Source organism: Camellia sinensis, chromosome 9 (assembly GCF_055761805.1).
Source record: "Camellia sinensis isolate YWXY chromosome 9, ASM5576180v1, whole genome shotgun sequence".
In the NCBI taxonomy this organism is placed as follows: Eukaryota; Viridiplantae; Streptophyta; class Magnoliopsida; order Ericales; family Theaceae; genus Camellia; species Camellia sinensis.
The window spans coordinates 178,814,903-178,835,812 of record NC_138969.1 but is presented as its reverse complement, the minus strand read 5'-3'; the positions used below and the strand labels follow the sequence as shown (position 1 = coordinate 178,835,812).

Genomic DNA, 20,910 nt, shown 5'->3' with positions numbered 1-20,910 from the left:
CGATTATTTCCCATTTTGTTTTCTAACCTTTTTCTATTACTTCGTTTTCTTTTATTTTACATGACAACTCAGCTCGTCTTTTGGTTTTGCTTTGGGTTTTGTTTCATTTCATTTTATTTGTTACATGTTTTTCTTTTGAATTTATTTTTCTGCAGATTGGCTGGATCTTGAATATGAGTATCGAATGACTTGATCTTTTAACTATGGCTGGTTCTTGATTTTTTTGGCTATAACTTGGCTGGGGATGGTTTTGTGACTGTAACATGTACCAAAATCTCTCTCTATTTTTTTTTTTGGGGTCTTATATGCAATTATCTATCATCATTTTTTATAGTTTATGCCGAATCTCATGATTCTCGATTTGATTTGATTCACAATTCCACTATTAGGATTTTGATTGTTGAATTGACAACTATGATACAATATAACTGGGACTACTGATACACTTGTGGACACAAGAATAGCTGGCATCAACGTTTTCTTTGGAAGGTGAGCTATCTTGGTTATAATTCTGTTCTTTGATTATTATATTTCCTATCTTCAGCAGGTCTTAATTTTTTGTGCTTTGAATCACTTGGGAGATAGGCAAGGGGAGTCCTACGATTCTGTTTGTAAGTCAAATGCTCATTGATGTTGTTCCAAACAAACTGAGTGCTTACTATGCAAAATGTGAGCTCTATCTTTCATGCATTTTTCTTTCTTACTTTTATAGTTGACCATCCTGATTGTTCTTTTTTACTATGATATTTATTCTAGCTTCTTGGGTTTGATCTACACTAACTACCGTGCAACTTAAATCAAACTTATGTTGGGATGATACAAACTTAATTTTTCTAAATTTGTGCTTTGGAATATATTTAAAGCATATTGGTTTCTTTTTATGTTTGAGGGTGCCTTTACCAAAGAGATGTTCCCACAGGCTATGGAAGAAAAAAAAAAGTTAAGAAAGAACCATGACCAACTGCATACACTAAAAAATGCAGGGCTTTGAATCTTCAATCCATCTTAATGCACTCATGACCATCAAGCATTGGTGGCTGTTATATCTGTAAAGTTCTGTATGTGCTGTCAAACTTTTGTTTGTCTCTTGGTCATATTATATTGAACAAGATTTCTATTTGTGTAATTTAACATATTGCTCATAATTTCTTTTCTTCGTAGGTAGCTCTACTAACTGATCGAAATAGTACAATATCGTGTTCCTGGAGCAGCTTCTTACGGTGTCTACTTTTCTTCATATGAAGTGTTTTTTTAGCATAGGATGATTATGTGGTGGATCTTCCTGGGATTGCAAAGTTACGATTCCCATCATTTATATTTTTTCATTAATTGGTGTTTTGAAACTATTCACCATTTTGGGTGATTATATGGATTGTTGTCGCTTGCGATGTAACATATTATTCCACTGATGGCGAATGTTTAATCTATAATTTCAATATGTAATTTTGATTAAATTTTTAATTCAAATATTAAGACTCATGCCATTAATCATGGGTCACTGGCACCACCGCTGGCAGCCGATTGGTGACCACAGTTGCTGAACCCAAATGATCTTTAACTCTTTGCAATGTGAGTGTTTTGAACCTTGACCCATTTCTCCTTTTGCTATCACTGTTTTTGGTGATGCTGCTTCTTGGCTACATTTATTGTCCTCAAGAAATAAGAGTTGGTTGAGGGCTAGAAGTAACAGTAACGTAATTTTTAAACCCTTCTTTAATAAATGAATCTTTCATAAGTATTTAAAAATTAATTATTCGATAACAAACTTGTTTAGAAAAAATGCATTGGTTCACGGTGTTCTACATGTACTAGATTCAGTGACTTTGTTTAGGGCGAGAGAGAAAGAATTGGGTTTTTGCACTGTGGTGGTGCGTGGGGACCCACATGGTTGTTGTCCTGGGTAAAAACTGAACTGATAGTAGAAGATATGGAAGAGAAAAGTTATGGAATTTTGGTAGTGTTGTTGCCTTATTGACATTACTGTTTTTGTTTATTTACAGAAGTTTTTATTCGTTTTCTTTTATTTCTTCTTTTATTTACTTGAATCATGACATAAGCTCTCTTTACCAACATTTTTTTAATTTATATTTTTCGTAAAAAAAATCCAGGAGTTGCTAGTATTAACCACACCACTGTTTCTACAAGAGCGTTGTTTGTGGCTAAATTAGCATAGTTGGAAAATTTATTGATATGTTGTCGATCTCAGCTTAAACTCGTTAATGTCTTATGCACGCTATTTGCTTTGCCATGTAGATTTTTTTTTGGAGACAATATGCAATGATGAGCGCATTATTGAAAGAAACATACATCTCAAAATTCTACAAAGCCCTGACTATGCAGAGGAGTATGGCTGCTTACTAAAATGAGCAAATTATTATCTTAGTCTACACTTCTATACTTAGTAAATGTTGTTTCCCTTTAGGACAGATTTTGAAGCTGGATACCAAGACTTCAAAAAGCTTATCTATGTTTCAACTGTTTAGTGCAGTTTTACTTACTACTTATTACAGAATAATAAACCCATTAAGTTGAAAATAAATAAATTATCTTCAAAATGGACAGAAGTATTTTTAGCTTTTATTTAGTATCATTTATTCAACTTACAAAAAGATGCAAAAATCTAACCCAAACCAAACTAATCACAATTTATTATTAACTCTATTGAATTCAAATACTCCCTCAAATTGATCCCAAGCCACAAACTCACTCAACTTAACATCTAAAATTCAATATTGTTTGTTCACTACTAAGAATACAAGTTTTGAGCTCAACATTTGTGGACAATCTACTATGCCACTAATGTTTGTTGTCCATATGATGCAATTCATATCAAGACACCACTTGCCATCCAGTCATATCAAGACACCACTTGCAACAAAGACCCATGACTTGCAGCAAGAGGAAATGAAATATTAGAAATTGATTTATAGAAATCTACCAATCAAAACAAAGGAAATGAAAGAAAAGAAAATAATCAAAGTAGTTTATTCATACTAATAGAGATCAGAGAAACAGGGGAGGAACAAAATGGTTTCTCTTTGACTTGAATGTGTTCTCATGGTTGTAATCTAACTTTTTTCGGTGAAATTAGTCAAGTACAAAAATGATAAGCCAAGTATAAAACTTGTTAACAATGATCAAACTAAGAAAGAATACACACATACATATAGAGAGAGAGGGGCCAAACTTGCTAAAGAGTGATGTCCATCATAAATAAAAGTTTTCCAGACACACACACATACACATATACACAAGTAAATCAGCAACAAATTGTAGAAGAGGTAATAATTTGAAAACAAAAAAATAGAAACAAAAGCAAACCATTCAAAATTTCAATCAGCAATCAAAGAATGTAACCTATTCAAATCCACAACCCAACACACACACACACACACACACACACACAAAACGAATGCTCATCAAATATAACCAAACACCCTACATTCATATTTTCAGCTAAATCAATACTTTTTTCTTCTTTTTTTTTTCTTTTTTTTTTTTGTATTTCATATTGTTTACAAAAATATATATATATATATATATATTAATCTTTTAACCAAACACCCTACATTAAAATTTTAACCAAACAACCTACATTTATATTTTAACCAAAAAGCTTACAAATATTTTAAGTCAAATCAGTACATTTATATTTGTTTCACAAATGCTCATCAAATATAAGAAATTTTCAACCTCTCACAACTTCACAATAATAGAATCAAGTCAGTAAAAAAAAAACTTACCAGAATCAAGATGAGATAGAGAGCCCAAACCAAAGGGAGAGAGCCAAAAGCAAAGATAGCATAGCAAAAAGCATAGAGAGCGAGAGAGAGAGAGAGCAAAGAGAAAGAAAAAGAAACTTACCAAATCGCCGAGCGGTGAGGCGATCTAAGAGGAGGGTAGGGCTAGCGGTGGCAGTGGCGGTCACGATTGGCACCACTAGCGGCGATGGCAGCGATTGGCAACTCTAACAGCGGCAGAGGCAGAGGTGATCGGCAAGGTGAGAAGCAGCGAGTGGGAGACAGAGAGTTGAATGCGATGTTTTGGGGGTGTGACTAGTTGGGGATGTTTCGGCGATTGGCTAAAACACCATTGTCACATATTTAGACAAAATAAAAAGACCAAAACAAATTCACAACTCCATAGACCAAACTTTTTTTGTTGTTCTATCCCTCAAATACAATTCTTGTAAAAAAAAAAAAAAAAAAAAAAAGCAATACAAAATTGTGAGTGTACAAGAACGATCCCAAACGAGGATTCTGGCTGTTGCTACTCAACATTGTAAGTGTACAAGAACGTTGACAAATAAATGAGGAATTCATAATTGCAAAGCGCAACTAGAACTGCCCTCTAAAAACTAGAATCGTAAACTACTTTGTCAATATAGTTTATCCAAAACTATAAGGGCATATGGTAAGTTGTCAATTCTGGGAAATCAAAAATAAAATTAAAGGAAAGATTTCAGCATTTCAGTTTCCTTCTTCCTTATCCAAAACTAAAAAATAAAAAATTGAAAATAAAAAAGCTCCAGTTTTTCGTGCATCCATGGGACAAGGCATAGTAGTACAATAATAACTCCAACCGCAACTCAATTCGAGCAGGCATTTCTAAACTAGAGTTGTGCTAGGGTTAGAAATGAGCACCTCAATGTAGGCTTGAAATGAAGGCAAAAATCTCAGTATAGAATTTTCAAATGTCTATAAAAATTAATGAATTTACTTGAACCAGACTCTATTGTGATGTATTTGCGCTAGAGTTCTTTCTTTTCAAACATGTACATTTCTCTACTTCCTCAAAATTATGTTTATTTTTGTCGTGGGTGGGAAGCAAAAGTATCAATTCAGAATTTCCAAACATTTACATGTCATTCAACAAATTTGAGTTCAACCAAAAATGAATTCAATCTTTCTCTTGTGACATCATCTCCCTCTAAAAAAAAGACAGTACACCTGCAAGTATCCTACTATCAATTAAAATAAACAAACAAAATAAAAACACACCTGCCAGTGCCCTGCCATCAATTCAAAGAAAATAAATTCAAAAAAACATAAGCATTTTATTTTATTTTTACTTAAATTACTTCATTTTTGACACATGGTGGCATAGGCAGCATCAGAGCTAATTCGAAGTTCTGTTGAGCCAATTCTCGAACAATATAGATCAGTTATCTTATCATCTCTCAAGTTTTCAAAGTTGACTCTTGGTACTGTGGATGCACAATTCACAGGTTTGTTTGATTTCTATTTGATCTTTGATGAGGAAGTTTAACTAATTTTTAACTAGTTAAATAAGGAAGTTTAACTAATTTTTATCCCAATGCTTTCATGGATTTTGGAAAGAATTGTACTTCTCAATTTACAATTACATTCTTCAGAGAAAATCAAATGAGAAAAGAATGGCCTATCAGATTGGATTGGTCTAAAGTTATTGCACATTAGCAAGTCGGAATTCACTCCACAACTTTTGTTTCTTTAATCTTCAAAAATATATATATTTTATTTTTCACTTTATGGAATTATTATGGCCAGAGGTAGAGTCAATCATCTTCAAGAATAGACACAAGAATTGAAGGAAATAATTTAAATTTATTTGGACCATTAATTTTATTTTATTTTTAATCTTTTTTAAGGGATTGATAGAAAGTTGTTGATCTTTTAGGGGTTCCAATTATTGAAGGCGATGCTAAGGGAATCACAATGGAATTAAAAATGCAATGGGATGGAAAATCATACTTGATGTTAAAACTAGAGTCGGCATTGGATTACCTATACAGGTGATCTTCAACTTATTTCTCATATCAATAAAACTTTTTCCTAGTAGCAAAACTATTACAAAACTACTCTAAAATTTATTTGATTTTCCCTTTTTATTTATTTATTGTGTATATAGTACTTCTAATACTTATTTTACAAACCTATTTTGTTCAAAAATTGGACAAATTTTGAATTACTCATATATGAACTTGTAGATTATTGAGAATTGGAAGATTCAAAATTTATTATGCTCAAAACCTAAACAAATTTAGAACCAACTCAGCTATGAACTTGCAGATTTTGAATGTTTTAGTTAAAAAAAAAATAATTCATGTTGCCTAACCAAACAGGCTCTAAGTTGAACAATTCCTCTGTCATTCAGCATCTTAGCAAAAGTAAAAAAAGCATAGTCATAAATTTATTTGATGCCTAAAATGTATTCAAAACCCGTAAACTAATAGCTCTTTCCAAATTCAATCAATGAACCAAATTGAAAGAAAACCAGTAACATAGACAATAAGATAAGCCAAAACCACTAACAAAATGCGCAAGCAATGATGCTACCAATTCCCATTGTCAATTGTCAATTATACAAGTTTAAGAGAACTATTCAAGATCATGAAACATATGGTAAAAAGGTATATTGGCTAAGCATCAATGCATAATAATAATTCAAAAATCGCCCGCGATGCCAACTATATAAGATGATGATACTAATAGACACCACTTAAAACCCATCAAAATTCATGGTCTCACTTTTTCTTTTTCTTTTTTAAAAAAGTCAATTACAAAAAAGCAAAAGCACCAAAATCACACTTAAAATGAAAAAGGTCCACCCCATTCAATAATGCACTTGGCTTCATTGAGACAATTAGCATAAGATGCTCATACATGCATACAAATATACAAATACAAATCTATACAGCATAAACTGAAAATAACAGCATACATACACACGTATAATATAATCAAATAAAAAGATATAGAAACACTAGCTTCATGAAGTGAGTAAAAAGATCTGAGAAAGGAAAATGAGCAAAAAGCTCACAACTCCAGTTGGAGAATAGGTTGTGACAGTGAACTTGTGGTCGCTCTGGTAGTCCTTGTAGAGAAGATCTAGCATAAAAATTAAACAATTAAATCACTCAAAATATACAATCAACACACCAATAACTCAACAAGAAACATAGATACATGATTCATACACGTATACACAGAGAGAGAGAGAGAGAGAGAGAAAGAGAGAGAGAGAGAACCTCGTGCTTTCTTGCCAATTTCAGTGTAAAGACCAGGACCTTTGGCCATGATTTCCTGTAGAAATGGAGACCAAAAAACACAGAATCAAGAGAGAGAGAGAGAGCTCTGTTCCAACTAAACAGCGCAGAGATGCGATTTAGGGCTATATATATAAAACCAGAAAGCCCTACTTCTTCAGACTTTTCTTAATGGTGTGTGCGACGACTGCTTCTTCTTTGGAGAATCTAGACCGTAGATTTTAACGGGAAGGAGTGACAGGGTAGGACTTGGTGAGGCCAGGCAACATCGGAAGATCTGCTGCTGCTCCAACGCTGCTTCTCCTCCTCCGACGCTACTCCTCCCCCGACGACGACGCTAGGTTTGAGATTGGGGATTTTTTTGTTTTGGGGGAGGGAAGGGGGGGAGGGAATCGAAAAAAAGGGGCGGGAATAAAAAATTAAAAATAAAAAGCTTTTTTTTTTTTTTTTTTGGGATCAGAAATGAAATTTAAATAACAAAATAACCCTGTTTAATTATTTTTTCTTTTTTTTTGCGACGAGGGTTGCCGTCGTCAAATTTTTTTTTATTTTTGTTAAAATATATATTTTTTTGTAGTTAATGAATTTTTTTTAAAAAAAAATTCTTTTTTTTTAGTTACTAAGATTGAAAATTTATTTGTTTTATTTTTATTTTAATGAAAAAAAATATTATTATTTTTTATTTGGTAGAAGTAGGGGTAATATTTTAATGAAAAATATTTTCCACTAAAATAAAAGTTAATTTTCTGTGGTCAATAAAAAATATTTTTCTGCGGCCCATTTTTTTTTCATTAAAATGTTCAAAAGAGTAAGACTACGTCGTTTTTTTTTTTTTTTTTTTTTTTTGGTGACAGAAAAATAACGTTGCATTTATTTAAACCATTTTGTGACTATATATATATGAAGCCGTCTCAAAACCACAATATATATATATATATATATATTTTTTGTGCAACGGTATCTATTACGGTTGCAAGAAATTATTCTATTTTTTTTTTTGCGACTGCAGCTGGTACCGTCACAAAAACTCTATTTTTTGCAACAACAAGTTGTGCCGTCTCAAAAGGTCACATTTTTTTTGCGACAGCAAGTTGTGCCGTCTCAAAAGGTCACATTTTTTGCGACAGCAAGTTGTGCCGTCTCAAAAAGTCACATTTTTTAGCGACGGTAAGTTGTGCCGTCTCAAAAGATCACATTTTTTGCGACGGCAAGCTGTGCCGTCTAAAAAGATCACATTTTTTAGCGACGGCAAGTTGTGCCGTCTCAAAAGATCACATTTTTTGCGACGGCAAGCTGTGCCGTCTCAAAAGATCACATTTTTTAGCGACGGCAAGTTGTGCTGTCTCAAAAGATCACATTTTTTGCGACGGCAAGCTGTGCCGTCGCAAAAAATCACATTTTTTGCGACGGCAAGGTGTGCCGTCGCAAAAAGTTTTGTCTTTTAAGCCCACTTTTCTTGTAGTGATGTGAGAGGGGTGGTATTTATAAGACTTGGGAGGGAGGAGTTAATTTATATATAAAAAAAATAAAATAAAATAAAAATTGATTGTTGGTGGAATTAACGGTTATATGACTCTTTCAAATTGTTTTGATTTAAATTTTTGACCATTGCGCTGACAAGGGGGCCAAGGATCCATTGGGGTTGAGTCGAGCCAGATGGGGAAGAAAATTTCGGGGCGAGCTCATAGGATGGGTCACACTCCATAACACCAGGGTCGGGCTGGGCTCTAGAACACATATCTTAGGTTGGGTTTAGGCTCGAGCCTAGTTCTGCCTACCTAGGGCACGAGTGGACTTGGGGTGTGCCGCGAGCTCGTGGGCCAAATTTACACCCCTATACGTGGGTAGTGGTTATGAGATATATGATTAGTGGTTACGATATATGTGATATTGATTATGAAACAATGGATGCTGGTTATGAGATGTGGTTATAACATACGTGGGTAAAGGTAATGAGATATATGATTAGTGATTATGAGATATGTGATTTTGGTTATGAGCAGAGTGGTATAGTTATAAGTCAAAGAGTGTTTGGTTATGAGATATGTGATTAGTAGTTATGATATATGTGATGTTGGCTATGAGATATGTGGGTAATGGTTATGAGCAAAGTGGGGTGAAAGGGTGTTTGGTTATGCTATATGTGTTAGTGGTTATAAGATATGTGGGTAATAGTTATGAGCACAGTGGTGTCAAAGGGTGTTTGGTTATGCTATATGTGTTAGTGGTTTATGAGATATGTGAGTAATGGTTATGAACAAAGTGGTGTCAAAGGGTGTTTGGTTATGCTATATGTGTTAGTGGTTATGAGACATGTGGGTAATGGTTATGAGCAAAGTGGTGCCAAAGGGTGTTTGGTTATGCTATATGTGTTAGTGGTTATGAGATATGTGGGTAGTGGTTATGAGCAAAGTAGTGTCAAAGGGTGTTTAGTTATGCTATATGTGTTAGTGGTTATGAGATATGTGGGTAATGGTTATGAGCAAAGTGGTGTCAAAGGGTGTTTGGTTATGCTATATATGTTAGTGGTTATCAGATATGTGGGTAATGGTTATGAGCAAAGTGGTGTCAAAAGGGTGTTTGGTTATACTATATGTATGAGTGGTTATGAGATATGTGGGTAATGGTTATGAGCAAAGTGGTGTCAAAGGGTGTTTGCTTATGCTATATGTGTTAGTGGTTATGAGATATGTGAGTAAAGGTTATGAGCAAAGTGGTGTCAAAGGGTGTTTGGTTATGCTATATGTGTTAGTGGTTATGAGATATGTGGATAATGGTTATGAGCAAAGTGGTGTCAAAGAATGTTTGGTTATACTATATGTGTTAGTGGTTATGAGATATGTGGGTAATTGTTATGAGCAAAGTGATGTCAAAGGGTGTTTTGTTATGCTATATGTGTCAGTGCTTATGAGATATGTGGGTAATGGTTATGAGCAAAGCGGTGTCAAAGGGTGTGGTTATGCTATATGTATTAATGGTTATGAGTTATGAGTGTTGGTTATGTGACTAGTGGTTATGAGATATGTGATGTTGGTTATTAGATATGTGACTAGTAGTTATGAGATATGTGATGTTGGTTATGATCAAAGTGGTGTGGTTATGAGCAAAAAAAGTGTTAATTATAAGATATGTGATTAATGGTTATGAGATATGTGATGTTGGTTATGACAAAAAGGTGTTGATTACGAGATATGTGAATAGTGGTTATGAGATATGTGATGTTGATTATGACTCAAAGGGACTAGTTATGAGATGTGGTTATGATTTATGTGGGTAGTAGTTATGAGGTATGTGATCAATGGTTATGAAATATGTGATATTAGTTATGAACAAAATGGTGTTGGTTATGAGATGTGGTTATGAAATATGTGATATTAGTTATGAACAAAATGGTATTGGTTATGAGATGTGGTTATGACTAAGTTATGATCAATTTGATTATAGTTATGAAGAAATATGATTTTAACTCATAACTATAAAAAGTGACCTGTTTAGCAGGTCACTTTTAATGATGTAGCTCAATCCTAGCCATTGCTTTTTTGTGTACCGTACATTTTTTGAACAAAATGTACCATAGACTTTCCCCTGTCGTGAATGATACGTTGCATAATCTTAGCAGGCTCGCAGCATTCAATCCTTCATATGGTATGTATGCCTATGGAGCGGTGAACTTTACAGATACTGAAACAATATACGCTCTTGTCCAGTGCACAATATACTTGTCTCCAGGTGACTGTAATACATGCCTTGAAATAGCAATAGCAAACACTTCAAGTTGTTGTTCTTTGTCTCGTGGCGCTAGACTTCTTAGTCCCAGTTGCTACTTAAGGTATGAGTTCTACGCTTTTTATGAAGGCGCGACTTCTGAAAACCTAAGGATATTTGAAAGTAAGTATTAGTTTGTTTACCACTATTGGAATTTGTTCTACAAATAGTATTTCTTGATAGAATTTAGTATTTCTTTTTCCTTGAATTCCAAAAGCAAGCAGTAGGAACAATTGGATGATTGTTACAATCGTATCAGCAATTCTAATGGTAGTACTTTTGGGTTTTTGTGTCTGCTACTGTCTTGCCATAAGGAATCAACCTAAGACAAGTAATGACTCCAGCTAATACAAAGTAAATTCTTTTTTCCCTCAACTCTCAATTATATATTTTCTTTTATAAAACTGAAACCAAACATCTAATTTTTTATTTTTTATTTTCCCCAAATTTCAGGGGAAATACAAGTATCTAGCTGAGAAGATCAATTATACGATATTGGGGACCCCAATAACATAGATGTTCAACATCAAAATTTGCAAGCAAGGGACAACTTGAACTCTCAGAATTTTCCATTTTTTGATTTGTCAACGCTAAGTGCAGCCACAGATAACATCTCTGATTCAAATAAGCTCGGACAAGGTGGTTTTGGTCCTGTTTATAAGGTGATAACATTTTTTTTTCTTTTTTCTTTTTTCTTTTCTGTAAACATGAAATCCTTCTTTTTTTTTCCTTTTTTTTTTCTTTCTTGATTTCTAGTTTTAGTGGCTTGATACATTTTTTTCAGGGTCAACTACCTGATGGTAAAGAAGTTGCTGTGAAGAGGCTCTCAAGTGTATCTACGCAAGGTTTAGATGAATTCACCAATGAAGTTTTATTAATATTGAAACTTCAACACAAGAATCTTGTCAGGCTTCTGGGCTTTTGTATAGATGGAGATGAAAAGTTGCTCATCTACGAATACATTCCCAATGGCAGCCTCGATGTCTTCCTTCTTGGTTTGTATTCTTTTCTTTTTTGAAGTTTTCAACTTCAATATTTTATTTTTCTATACAAATTTGACATATGAATATGTATAGGTTTCATTGAACTTATTCTAAGCTTTTTTCTCCTAATCTATAAATTTATTTTTGGTTAGATCCTAGGAAGCGTGCGCAAATGAACTGGAGCAGGAGTCCGAATATCATCAATGGAATTGCAAGAGGAATGCTATATCTTCATGAGGATTCTCGGCTTAGAATCATTCATAGGGACTTGAAACCAAGCAGTGTGTTACTGGACAGTGAAATGAATCCAAAGATATCAGACTTTGGAATGGCAAGGATCTTCGGAGGAAGTGATGATGCAACTAACACTGCTTGGATTGTTGGGACATAGTGAGTTTAGTGTTTCTTTTTCAATCACTTTTTCACCTCATCAATCATTTGGGTTTATTGTCTTATAACATGTTTTGGTTCCTATTTCAAACTTCTTTCTAATCCTTTCTCTTTTTGGATAGTGGTTACATGGCTCCAGAGTTTGCTATGGAAGGACTATATTCTGCTAAGTCTGATGTTTTCAGCTTTGGTGTCCTTTTGATTGAGATCATAACTGGGAGGAGGAATGCCACTTTTCATCTCACTAAGTGCGCCCCTAGCCTTATAGCATTTGTAAGTTTATTTGACTTGAGTTGGACTACTCAAAATTGATAGTCTTGTTGAATGTTTTTTTTGCTTGAATAAGTGTATTTGGCTTGGTGATGCTATAGGTATGGCAATTATGGAATGAAGGGAAAGGGTTGGAAATGATCAATCCATTATTGATGGAGTCTTGTGATCTTGATGAGTTCTTAAGATATATGCATATTGGTTTATTGTGTGTCCAAGAAGATGCATATGACAGGCCTATTATGTCATCAGTTGTGGTTATGCTGAAAAGTGAAGCTGTAACTCTTAGTCAACCTGAACGACCTGCCTTCTCTGTCGGGAGATTCAAAGATCACTATGAAAGAAATGACAAAGATTATTCTGTTGATGAATTAACAATTTCTGTTGTTATGACCTGTTGATTGATGCAACTGAGTGCATTAATGGTTTCAAAGTGTTGTAGTGTAATTATCATTATGAGTTGTTAGAGAAAACTTTGATAAACCTAATAAACATTGCCCCAATGGGAGTTGTCATTGTCACTGTCTATTTGTTGTCTTTCTCATGGTGAGTTATGTATTATGAGAGGGAGGAAAGAGCAATTTTGAAAACCTTTTCCAGTTCTTGTCTTGAATTTCAGAGTAAATTTCTCAGTCTTTTTTAAAAAAATTTTATGCGCTTTGAATAGAATTTTAAATTGTGTGTTTGGTTATGAGTTGTAAGTTTTTGTATCAAATATCATATGTCACATCACTCAATTCAAACTCAATTTAAAACTATTTTTAAAACTCATAACCAAACAAATTTGTCACACTCAAATCATAATTCCAAAACTCACAAACTCAAAATACAACTTTATTCTCAAATCATAATTCTAAAACTCTATCAAACACTACCCAAGATTTTAGAATTATTATTATTATTTTTTTTGGTTGATTTTTTGGATAACAAAACAGAAAGTCCAAATTTTTCTAAAAAAATTGAATTCAAAGAACCAAACAGATTCCTTTTCTTTTTTTCAGTAGTTGGCGGCTATAGCTTAATGGAGAGAAATTCTTACAATTGAAAAGATTTAAACACTTGACCTCTTAGTCAAATGAAAGAAAATATTAGCTGTTTCTCAATAACTCTCCTAGCATTTAAAATACACTCCGGACTTTCTCCAAACCAATGAACCAATTCTCAGTATTTTTTTTTAATTTTTATTTTATTTTATTTTATTTTATTTTTTTTCTGGGTCAACTATCTGATGGTAAAGAAGTTGCTGTGAAGAGGCTCTTTAGTGTATCTGAACAAGGTTTAGATGAATTCACCAATGAAGTTTTATTAATATTGAAACTTCAACACAAAAATCTTGTCAGGCTTCTGGGCTTTTGCATAGATGGAAATGAAAAGTTGCTCATCTACAAATACATGCCCAATGGCAGCCTCGATGTCTTCCTTTTTGGTTTGTATTCTTTTCTTTATGAAGTTTTCAACTTCAATAGTTTATTTTTCTATACAAATTTGACATATGAATATGGATAGGTTTCATTGAACTTATTCTAAAGCTTTTTTTTTTCCTAATCTATAAATTTATTTTTGGTTAGATCCTAGGATGCGTGCTCATATGAACTAGAGCTGGTGTCTGAATATCATCAATGGAATTGCAAGAGGAATGCTATATCTTTATGAGGATTCTCGGCTTAGAATCATTCATAAGGACTTGAAACCAGGCATTGTGTTACCGGATAGTGAAATGAATCCAAAGATCTCGGACTTTGGAATGGCTAGGATCTTCGGAGGAAGTGATGATGCTACTAACACTGCCAAGATTGTTGGAACATGGTAAGTTCTTTCAATCACTTTTTCACTTCATCAATCACATGAGTTATTATTGTCATATAACATGTTTTGGTTCCTATTTCAAACTTCTTTCTTATTCCTTCTCTTTTCGGATAGTGGTTACATGGCTCCAGTGTTTGCTATGGAAGGACTATATTCCGTCAAATCTGATGTTTTCAGTTTTGGTGTCCTTTTGATTGAGATCATAACTGGGAGGAGAAATGCTAGTTTCCATCTAAGTGTGCCCCTAGCCTTATAGCATATGTAAGCTTATTCGACTTGAGTTAGACTATACTTTTCAAAATTGATAGTCTTGTTGGAAGTTTTTTGGCTTGAATAAGTGTATTTGGCTTGGTGATGCTATAGGCATGGCAATTATGGAATGAAGGGAGAGGGATGGAATTGATCGATCCATTATTGATGGAGTCTTGTGATCTTGACGAGTTCTTAAGATATATGCATATTAGTGTAAGTTTCTGAAGAATATTGTGTATTCAATTGTATCAATTTACAAAGAGTTCATCAGTTTATGTAGCCCTAAATCTATAACTAAAAAAGAAAATACTAAGTCCTATTTACACAATCATGCCATATATATACACAACATGCCATATATACAATATATTCTCACACCCCCGCTCAAACTCAAGGTGTTTTAGCAGAAAACACTGACAGTTTGCTAAGAAGAAACTGAAACTGAGCAGCAGTGTGAGTCTTGGTGAAGAAGGTCGCAAGTTGCAAAGCCGAGGAGATGAAAAGAAGCAAGATAGAGCCAGACTATAGATGCTGTCGGATAAAGTGATAATCAGTCTCAATGTGTTTCATCCGTTCATAGAAGACAGTATTGTGGGCAATCTAAATAGCACTACAGTTGTCACAATAGAGAGAGGTCGGAGAAGACTGAGGTACACCTAACTCAGTCAAGAGACAACGAAGCCAAACAATCACAGCAGTGGCCTGAGCCATAGCACGGTACTTAGTTTCGGCAGTGGAACGCGCAGCAACAGTCTGTTTCTTTGCCTTTCAAGAGATCAAAGAATCACCAAGGAACATGCAGAAGCCAGAAGTGGACTTGCGATCAGTGACATCACCAGCTCAATCAGAATCAGCATAAGCCACCAAGTCCAAAGAGGAAGTAGAAGACAACAGTAAACCCTGAAATACAGTGCCCCGGAGATAGCGAAGAACCCAAACCAAAGTAGCCTAATGTGTGGAGCGAGGAGCAGAGACAAACTGGCTAACCACATGAACATCATAGGCAAGATCCGGACGAGTAACCGTCAAATAGACTAAGCAACCCATGAGCTCTCGATATAACATGGGATCATCCAGTGGGACACCATCAGTGGAGTTGAGCTTCACATTAAGCTCAATAGGTGTATCAGAAACCCTAGTATCAATAAGACCGACACGGTGAATAATCTCATTAGCATAATTAGCCTGAGATAGAAAATAGCCCTTTGGAGAAGAGGCAACCTTAATACCAAAAAATACGGCAATGGACCCAGATCCATCATTTCGGAGGTATGGAAAAGATGTTGCTTGACCTTAGAGATAGTAGAAGAGTCAGATCCAGTGATGATCATATCATCTACATAGAATAGGAGAGCACCAAAACCAGTTGAGGTATATCTCAGAAACAAAGCAGAGTCAAAAATAGAAGAATGAAACCCAGGCTTGGTAACGACAGTCTGAAAGTGAGCATACCAAGCACGAGGAGACTGCTTCAAACCATACAGAGCACGCGCGAAGATGACAGACCTGCCCCAAAGAGTAGAGAAGACTAAGGGGAGGACGCATGTAGACCTCCTCAGTAAGATGACTGTTAAGAAAAACATTCTTAACGTCCATCTGATAGAGAGGCCAATGTCGAATAACAACAACCAAAATCAAGGTACGAACAATAGTCATCTTGGCAACAGGGGCAAATGTCTCTTCATAATCAATACCATACTCCTGTGAGAAACCCTTGGCAATCAAGCGAGCTTTGTAGCGCTCGAGAGAGCCATTATAATGAGTCTTGACTTTGTAGACCAATTTGCAACTAACCAGATTTTTGCCAGCAGGCAAAGGAATCAACTCCCAAGTGTTAGTCTTCTGTAAGGCAAATAACTCATCCTTCATAGCTTGAACCCAATTAGGATCATGACAGGCCTCCGTATAAGATTGTGGTTCTGAAAAAGAATGAATAACAGACAAAAAGGTACAATAGGAAAGAAGAAAACATATGTATTAGACAAACCTAACCTGTTTGGAGGACGACGCTCACGAGTAGGATATCGGTGTACAGCAGGATCAAAGTCGTCAGAAGTAGAAGGAGCAGCAACAAGAGTAGAGACAACTGGTGGTGGAGGAGCCTAGCGACAAGAATAGACCAACAATGGAGGGAAAGAAGAAGGCAAATGAGGAGAAGGAGCCATAGGTGACGCAGACGGAGAAGTAGGAATGGGCTCAAGGGGAACAGTGGAGATGTACTTATCAGATAGGACCTTAGAAGAAAAGGGGTCAATGTGTACCAAATCCGCTTTGAAAACTCGAGCAGTGAGAGGAAAAAGCTGAAAGTAAGATAGACATTCGAGAAAGGCAACATGACGGGAGACATAAAGGCAACGAGAGATAGGATCGTAACAACGGTAGCCTTTCTGAGTAAGACTGTAACCTAAAAAGACACAAAGGATAGACCGGACACTAAGTTTGGTTCTATCTTTGCGAGGAAGAAGGACAAAACAAGCAGACTCAAACACACGAAGAAGAGAGTAGTTAGGAATTTGGGAGAACAAAGCCTCATAAGGAGACCGACCAAAAAGAAGGGGAGTAGGCATGAGGTTGAGAAGAAAAGCAGCAGTAAGAATTGCCTTCCACAGAATGGAGCCGGAACTAAGGCAGAAAGAAGAAGAGACCTGGCTATCTCAAGGAGAAGGAGCAACAACAGGAGTAGAGACAACTGGTGGTGGAGGAGCCTAGCGACAAGAATAGACCAACAATGGAGGGAAAGAAGAAGGCGAATGAGGAGAATGAGCCATAGGTGACGCAGACGGAGAAGTAGGAATGGGCTCAAGGGAAACAGTGGAGATGTACTTATCAAATAGGACCTTAGAAGGAAAGGGGTCAATGTGTACCAAATCCGCTTTGGAAACTCGAGCAGTGAGAGGAAAAAGCTGAAAGTAAGATAGACATTCGAGAAAGGCAACATGACGGGAGACATAAAGGCAATGAGAGACAGGATCATAACCACAGTAGCCTTTCTGAGTAAGACTGTAACCTAAAAAGACACACAGGATAGACCGGGCACTAAGTTTGGTCCTATCTTTGCGAGGAAGAAGGACAAAACAAGCAGACTCAAACACACGAAGAAGAGAGTAGTTAGGATTTGGGAGAACAAAGCCTCATAAGGAGAGCGACCAAAAAGAAGGGGAGTAGGCATGAGGTTGAAAAAAAAAAACAGCAGTAAGAATTGCCTTCCACAGAATGGAGCCGGAACTGAGGCAGAAAGAAGAAGAGACCAGGCTGTCTCAAGGAGATGACGGTGTTTACGCTCGGCTCAACCATTTTGGGTAGGTGTATCTGTATAGGAAGTTTAGTGAATGGTATCCAAATTGGCCAAATACTCACAGAACTCATTTTTAAAATATTCCCCACCCAAGTCAAACCGTAACACTTTAATGGTAGACCCAAACTGAGTAGTAATCATAGACTGAAAGGTACGGTATATCTTATAGAAATCGGATTTATGAGTCATAAAATAAACCCAAGTGTAATGGACGCAATCATCAACAAATGACACATAGTATGCAGAACCCCTCTTGGTGAGAATAAGAGAAGGGCCCCAGACATCAGTATCAACTTAAGAAAACTGTGTAGCAGATATAGAAGTACTATTACGGAAAGGTAAGGCTGTCATTCTGGCAAGTTTACACCTCCGACACTCAGCAAGTTGACTTGGAGAAACTTTACCCAATATATCTGACTGAGCTAAAGACTGTAAGCAGTCAACGGACAAATGTCCTAATATGAAATGCCACATATAGAAAGGATTGGACAGAAAATCTAACTGAAAAGAAGAAAAGGCAGTTGTAGAGGTAGTCATAGGCAGATGCAAGCTTTCCACCACATAGAGGTCTCCAATTCTACGGCCAATCTCAATTTGCTGCTTAGACATCCGATCATGCATAGAACAGATAGACAAAGAAAAGATAACATCAAAACCAGAGGTATCAAGCTGACTGATAAATAATCAATTGACAGATAACTGAGGAATATAAAAGGCAGATGGAATAGAGACAGCTGACATAATAGATGGTACAATAGACCCAAAAGCTATAACAGACATACCAGACCCATTAGCAGCATTGCCAGTAATAGGAAAGGGAAGAGGAGTACAATTTTGAAAGAAGGGGAGATGGAGAGTTATATAATGAGAGGCACCAAAGTCAAAAATCCAGACAGATGAAGAAATACTTAAAGAAGATCCAAGCAAACTTAAATGAAGAGAGGAAACAATGAAGGCAGACGGTATAGGCTGAAACTGATCAATCTGAGCACTCAAGGAAGCCAAGCGAGGATCAATAACCAGAGCAGATGCAGTATAAACGACAGGAGAAGCACAAAATTGGTTCTAAGACTGCTGAAAATACAGGGCAGACAAATATCCCTTCTTGGGACAATGGTACTTCTAATGACCTCTCTGATGGCAGAAGGCACATTCACCAAGAGCTAGAGACATCGTAATAACCAAAGCGATGAGGGGTTCAAGTGTAATAAATACAAAATAGACCAAATTAACCAAACTAGGGTCAAAGGTAATAACCAAACCCAAACTAACTAAATTAGAGATCCCACAAAGCAGAGAGAGACTTTGAGAACCAGAGAAAGACAGAAGAAGATTGTAGTTGAGAGAGACGAACCACAGAGACGAAGCAGATTAACAAACAAAGCAAACGAACCAAATCCAATCTTAGATGGATCACGAATCGAAGATGACGAGTTGCTACTCCGACAACTGAAATAGAGATGGGTCACGATCCCAACAGTAGGTAGATCGCGATTCCGACGAGACCAGATGTAGGTCACAACTGAGAGAGAAATCCTTGGAGGCATGGAACAACGACTGAAATAGAGATGGTCACGATCCCGACACTGGGTAGATTGTGATTCTGACGAGACCAGATGCTGATTGCGAGTCTGGTACAATCACAACTCCAGAGAACCACAAACGAGAAGTCTACAAATCGAGAAGAAAGAGCTTCGAACCAGAGAGAACTTCGAAACTTCGAACAAGAGAAGACTTCGAACGATTAGAGGTAGAGCTAGGGTTTCACACACGACTCTGATACCATCTAAGTTTCTGAAGAATATTGTGTATTTAATTGTATCAATTTACAAAGGTGCCGTTTGGTAACACTTACGTTTTCAGTTTTCTGTTTATATTTACAAAAATTTTAAAAACTCAAACAAAAACTTGTTTGGTAAAATTTTTGATTTATAAATCAGTGGTCTCAGTTTATAAATTTGGCCAAAAAATGAAAACACAAAAAATGTGTTTTCATTTTGAGTTTTCAGTTTTTTTTTTTTACCACCCAACACTAGCCACCACCTGCCATCATTTTCCACCACCATCTTCCGCCACCACCACCCACCACCCACCCCCACCACCACCACCACCACCACCACCCACCACTCGCCACTACCATCCACCGCCCGCCGCCACCACCACCTACTTGCCGCCACCACTCACCACTCACTTGCCACCACCACCATCCACTACCTGCCACCACCAACCACCCACCATCACCAGCCACCTGCCACTCACCCTCCACCACCACCCACCACCCACTACCACCCACCACCACCACCACCCACCCGCCACCAACCTGCGACCACCACCACCACCACCACCACCCACTCGTTACCACCACCTACCCACCCACCCAACCACCACCACCACCGTCACCACCCGCCATCCGCCACCCACCCACCCACCACCACCGCCACCGCCACCGCCACCGCCACCACCTGTCATCCGCCACCCACCTGCCACCACCATCCGCCACTCGCTACCATCACCACCACCACCCACTTGTTGCCACCCACCACCCGCCACCGTCACCCACCTACCCACCATCACCACCCGCCACCACCTACCACCCACCACTCGCCACCGCTACCCATCCACTCGCCACCACCACCCGCCCACCACCACCACCCACCACCCGCCACCACCACCCACTCGCTACCACCCACCACCACCCACCGTCACCACTTTCCACCACTGTCTTCCGCCGCCACTTGCTACCACTCGCCATTTCTCACTCTTTTTTATATTTAAAATTTTTTTAAAACATTTTGTCAATTACCAAACGCGTTTGTAGTTTATGTTTTTCTAAAAATAAACAAAAACCAGTTTATAAAATTTTTGTAAATATAAACTGAAAACGTAAACGTTACCAAACACACCCAAAGAGTTCATCAATTTATATAGCCCTAAATCTATGACTGAAAAATGAAATACTAAGTCCTATTTACACAACCATGCCATATATACAATATATTCTCACAATCGGTTTATTGTGCGTCCAAGAAGATGCGTATGAAAGGCCTACCATGCCATCAGTTGTGGTTATTCTAAAAAGTGAAGTTGTTAGTCAACCCGAACGACCTGCCTTCTCTATTGGG

General features: G+C 36.7%; 1 protein-coding gene and 1 long non-coding RNA gene across 2 annotated transcripts; one reads left to right on the top strand and one right to left on the bottom strand.

Moving 5' to 3' along the window:
• Positions 1-6,284: 6,284 nt before the first annotated feature.
• On the bottom strand, positions 6,285-7,384 carry LOC145798875 (uncharacterized). Its single transcript, XR_014340691.1, has 3 exons — positions 7,181-7,384; positions 7,010-7,064; positions 6,285-6,869 (listed from the first exon to the last, which is right to left on the bottom strand). It is a non-coding gene; the product is annotated as an uncharacterized LOC145798875 (long non-coding RNA).
• A 3,209-nt stretch (positions 7,385-10,593) lies between these two features.
• On the top strand, positions 10,594-12,836 carry LOC114276989 (cysteine-rich receptor-like protein kinase 10). Its single transcript, XM_082889604.1, has 7 exons — positions 10,594-10,915; positions 11,010-11,123; positions 11,273-11,454; positions 11,577-11,787; positions 11,928-12,165; positions 12,288-12,438; positions 12,537-12,836. The coding sequence occupies exons 1-7, from the start codon at positions 10,594-10,596 to the stop codon at positions 12,834-12,836; spliced, it is 1,518 nt and encodes a 505-aa protein (XP_082745730.1).
• Positions 12,837-20,910: the final 8,074 nt, after the last annotated feature.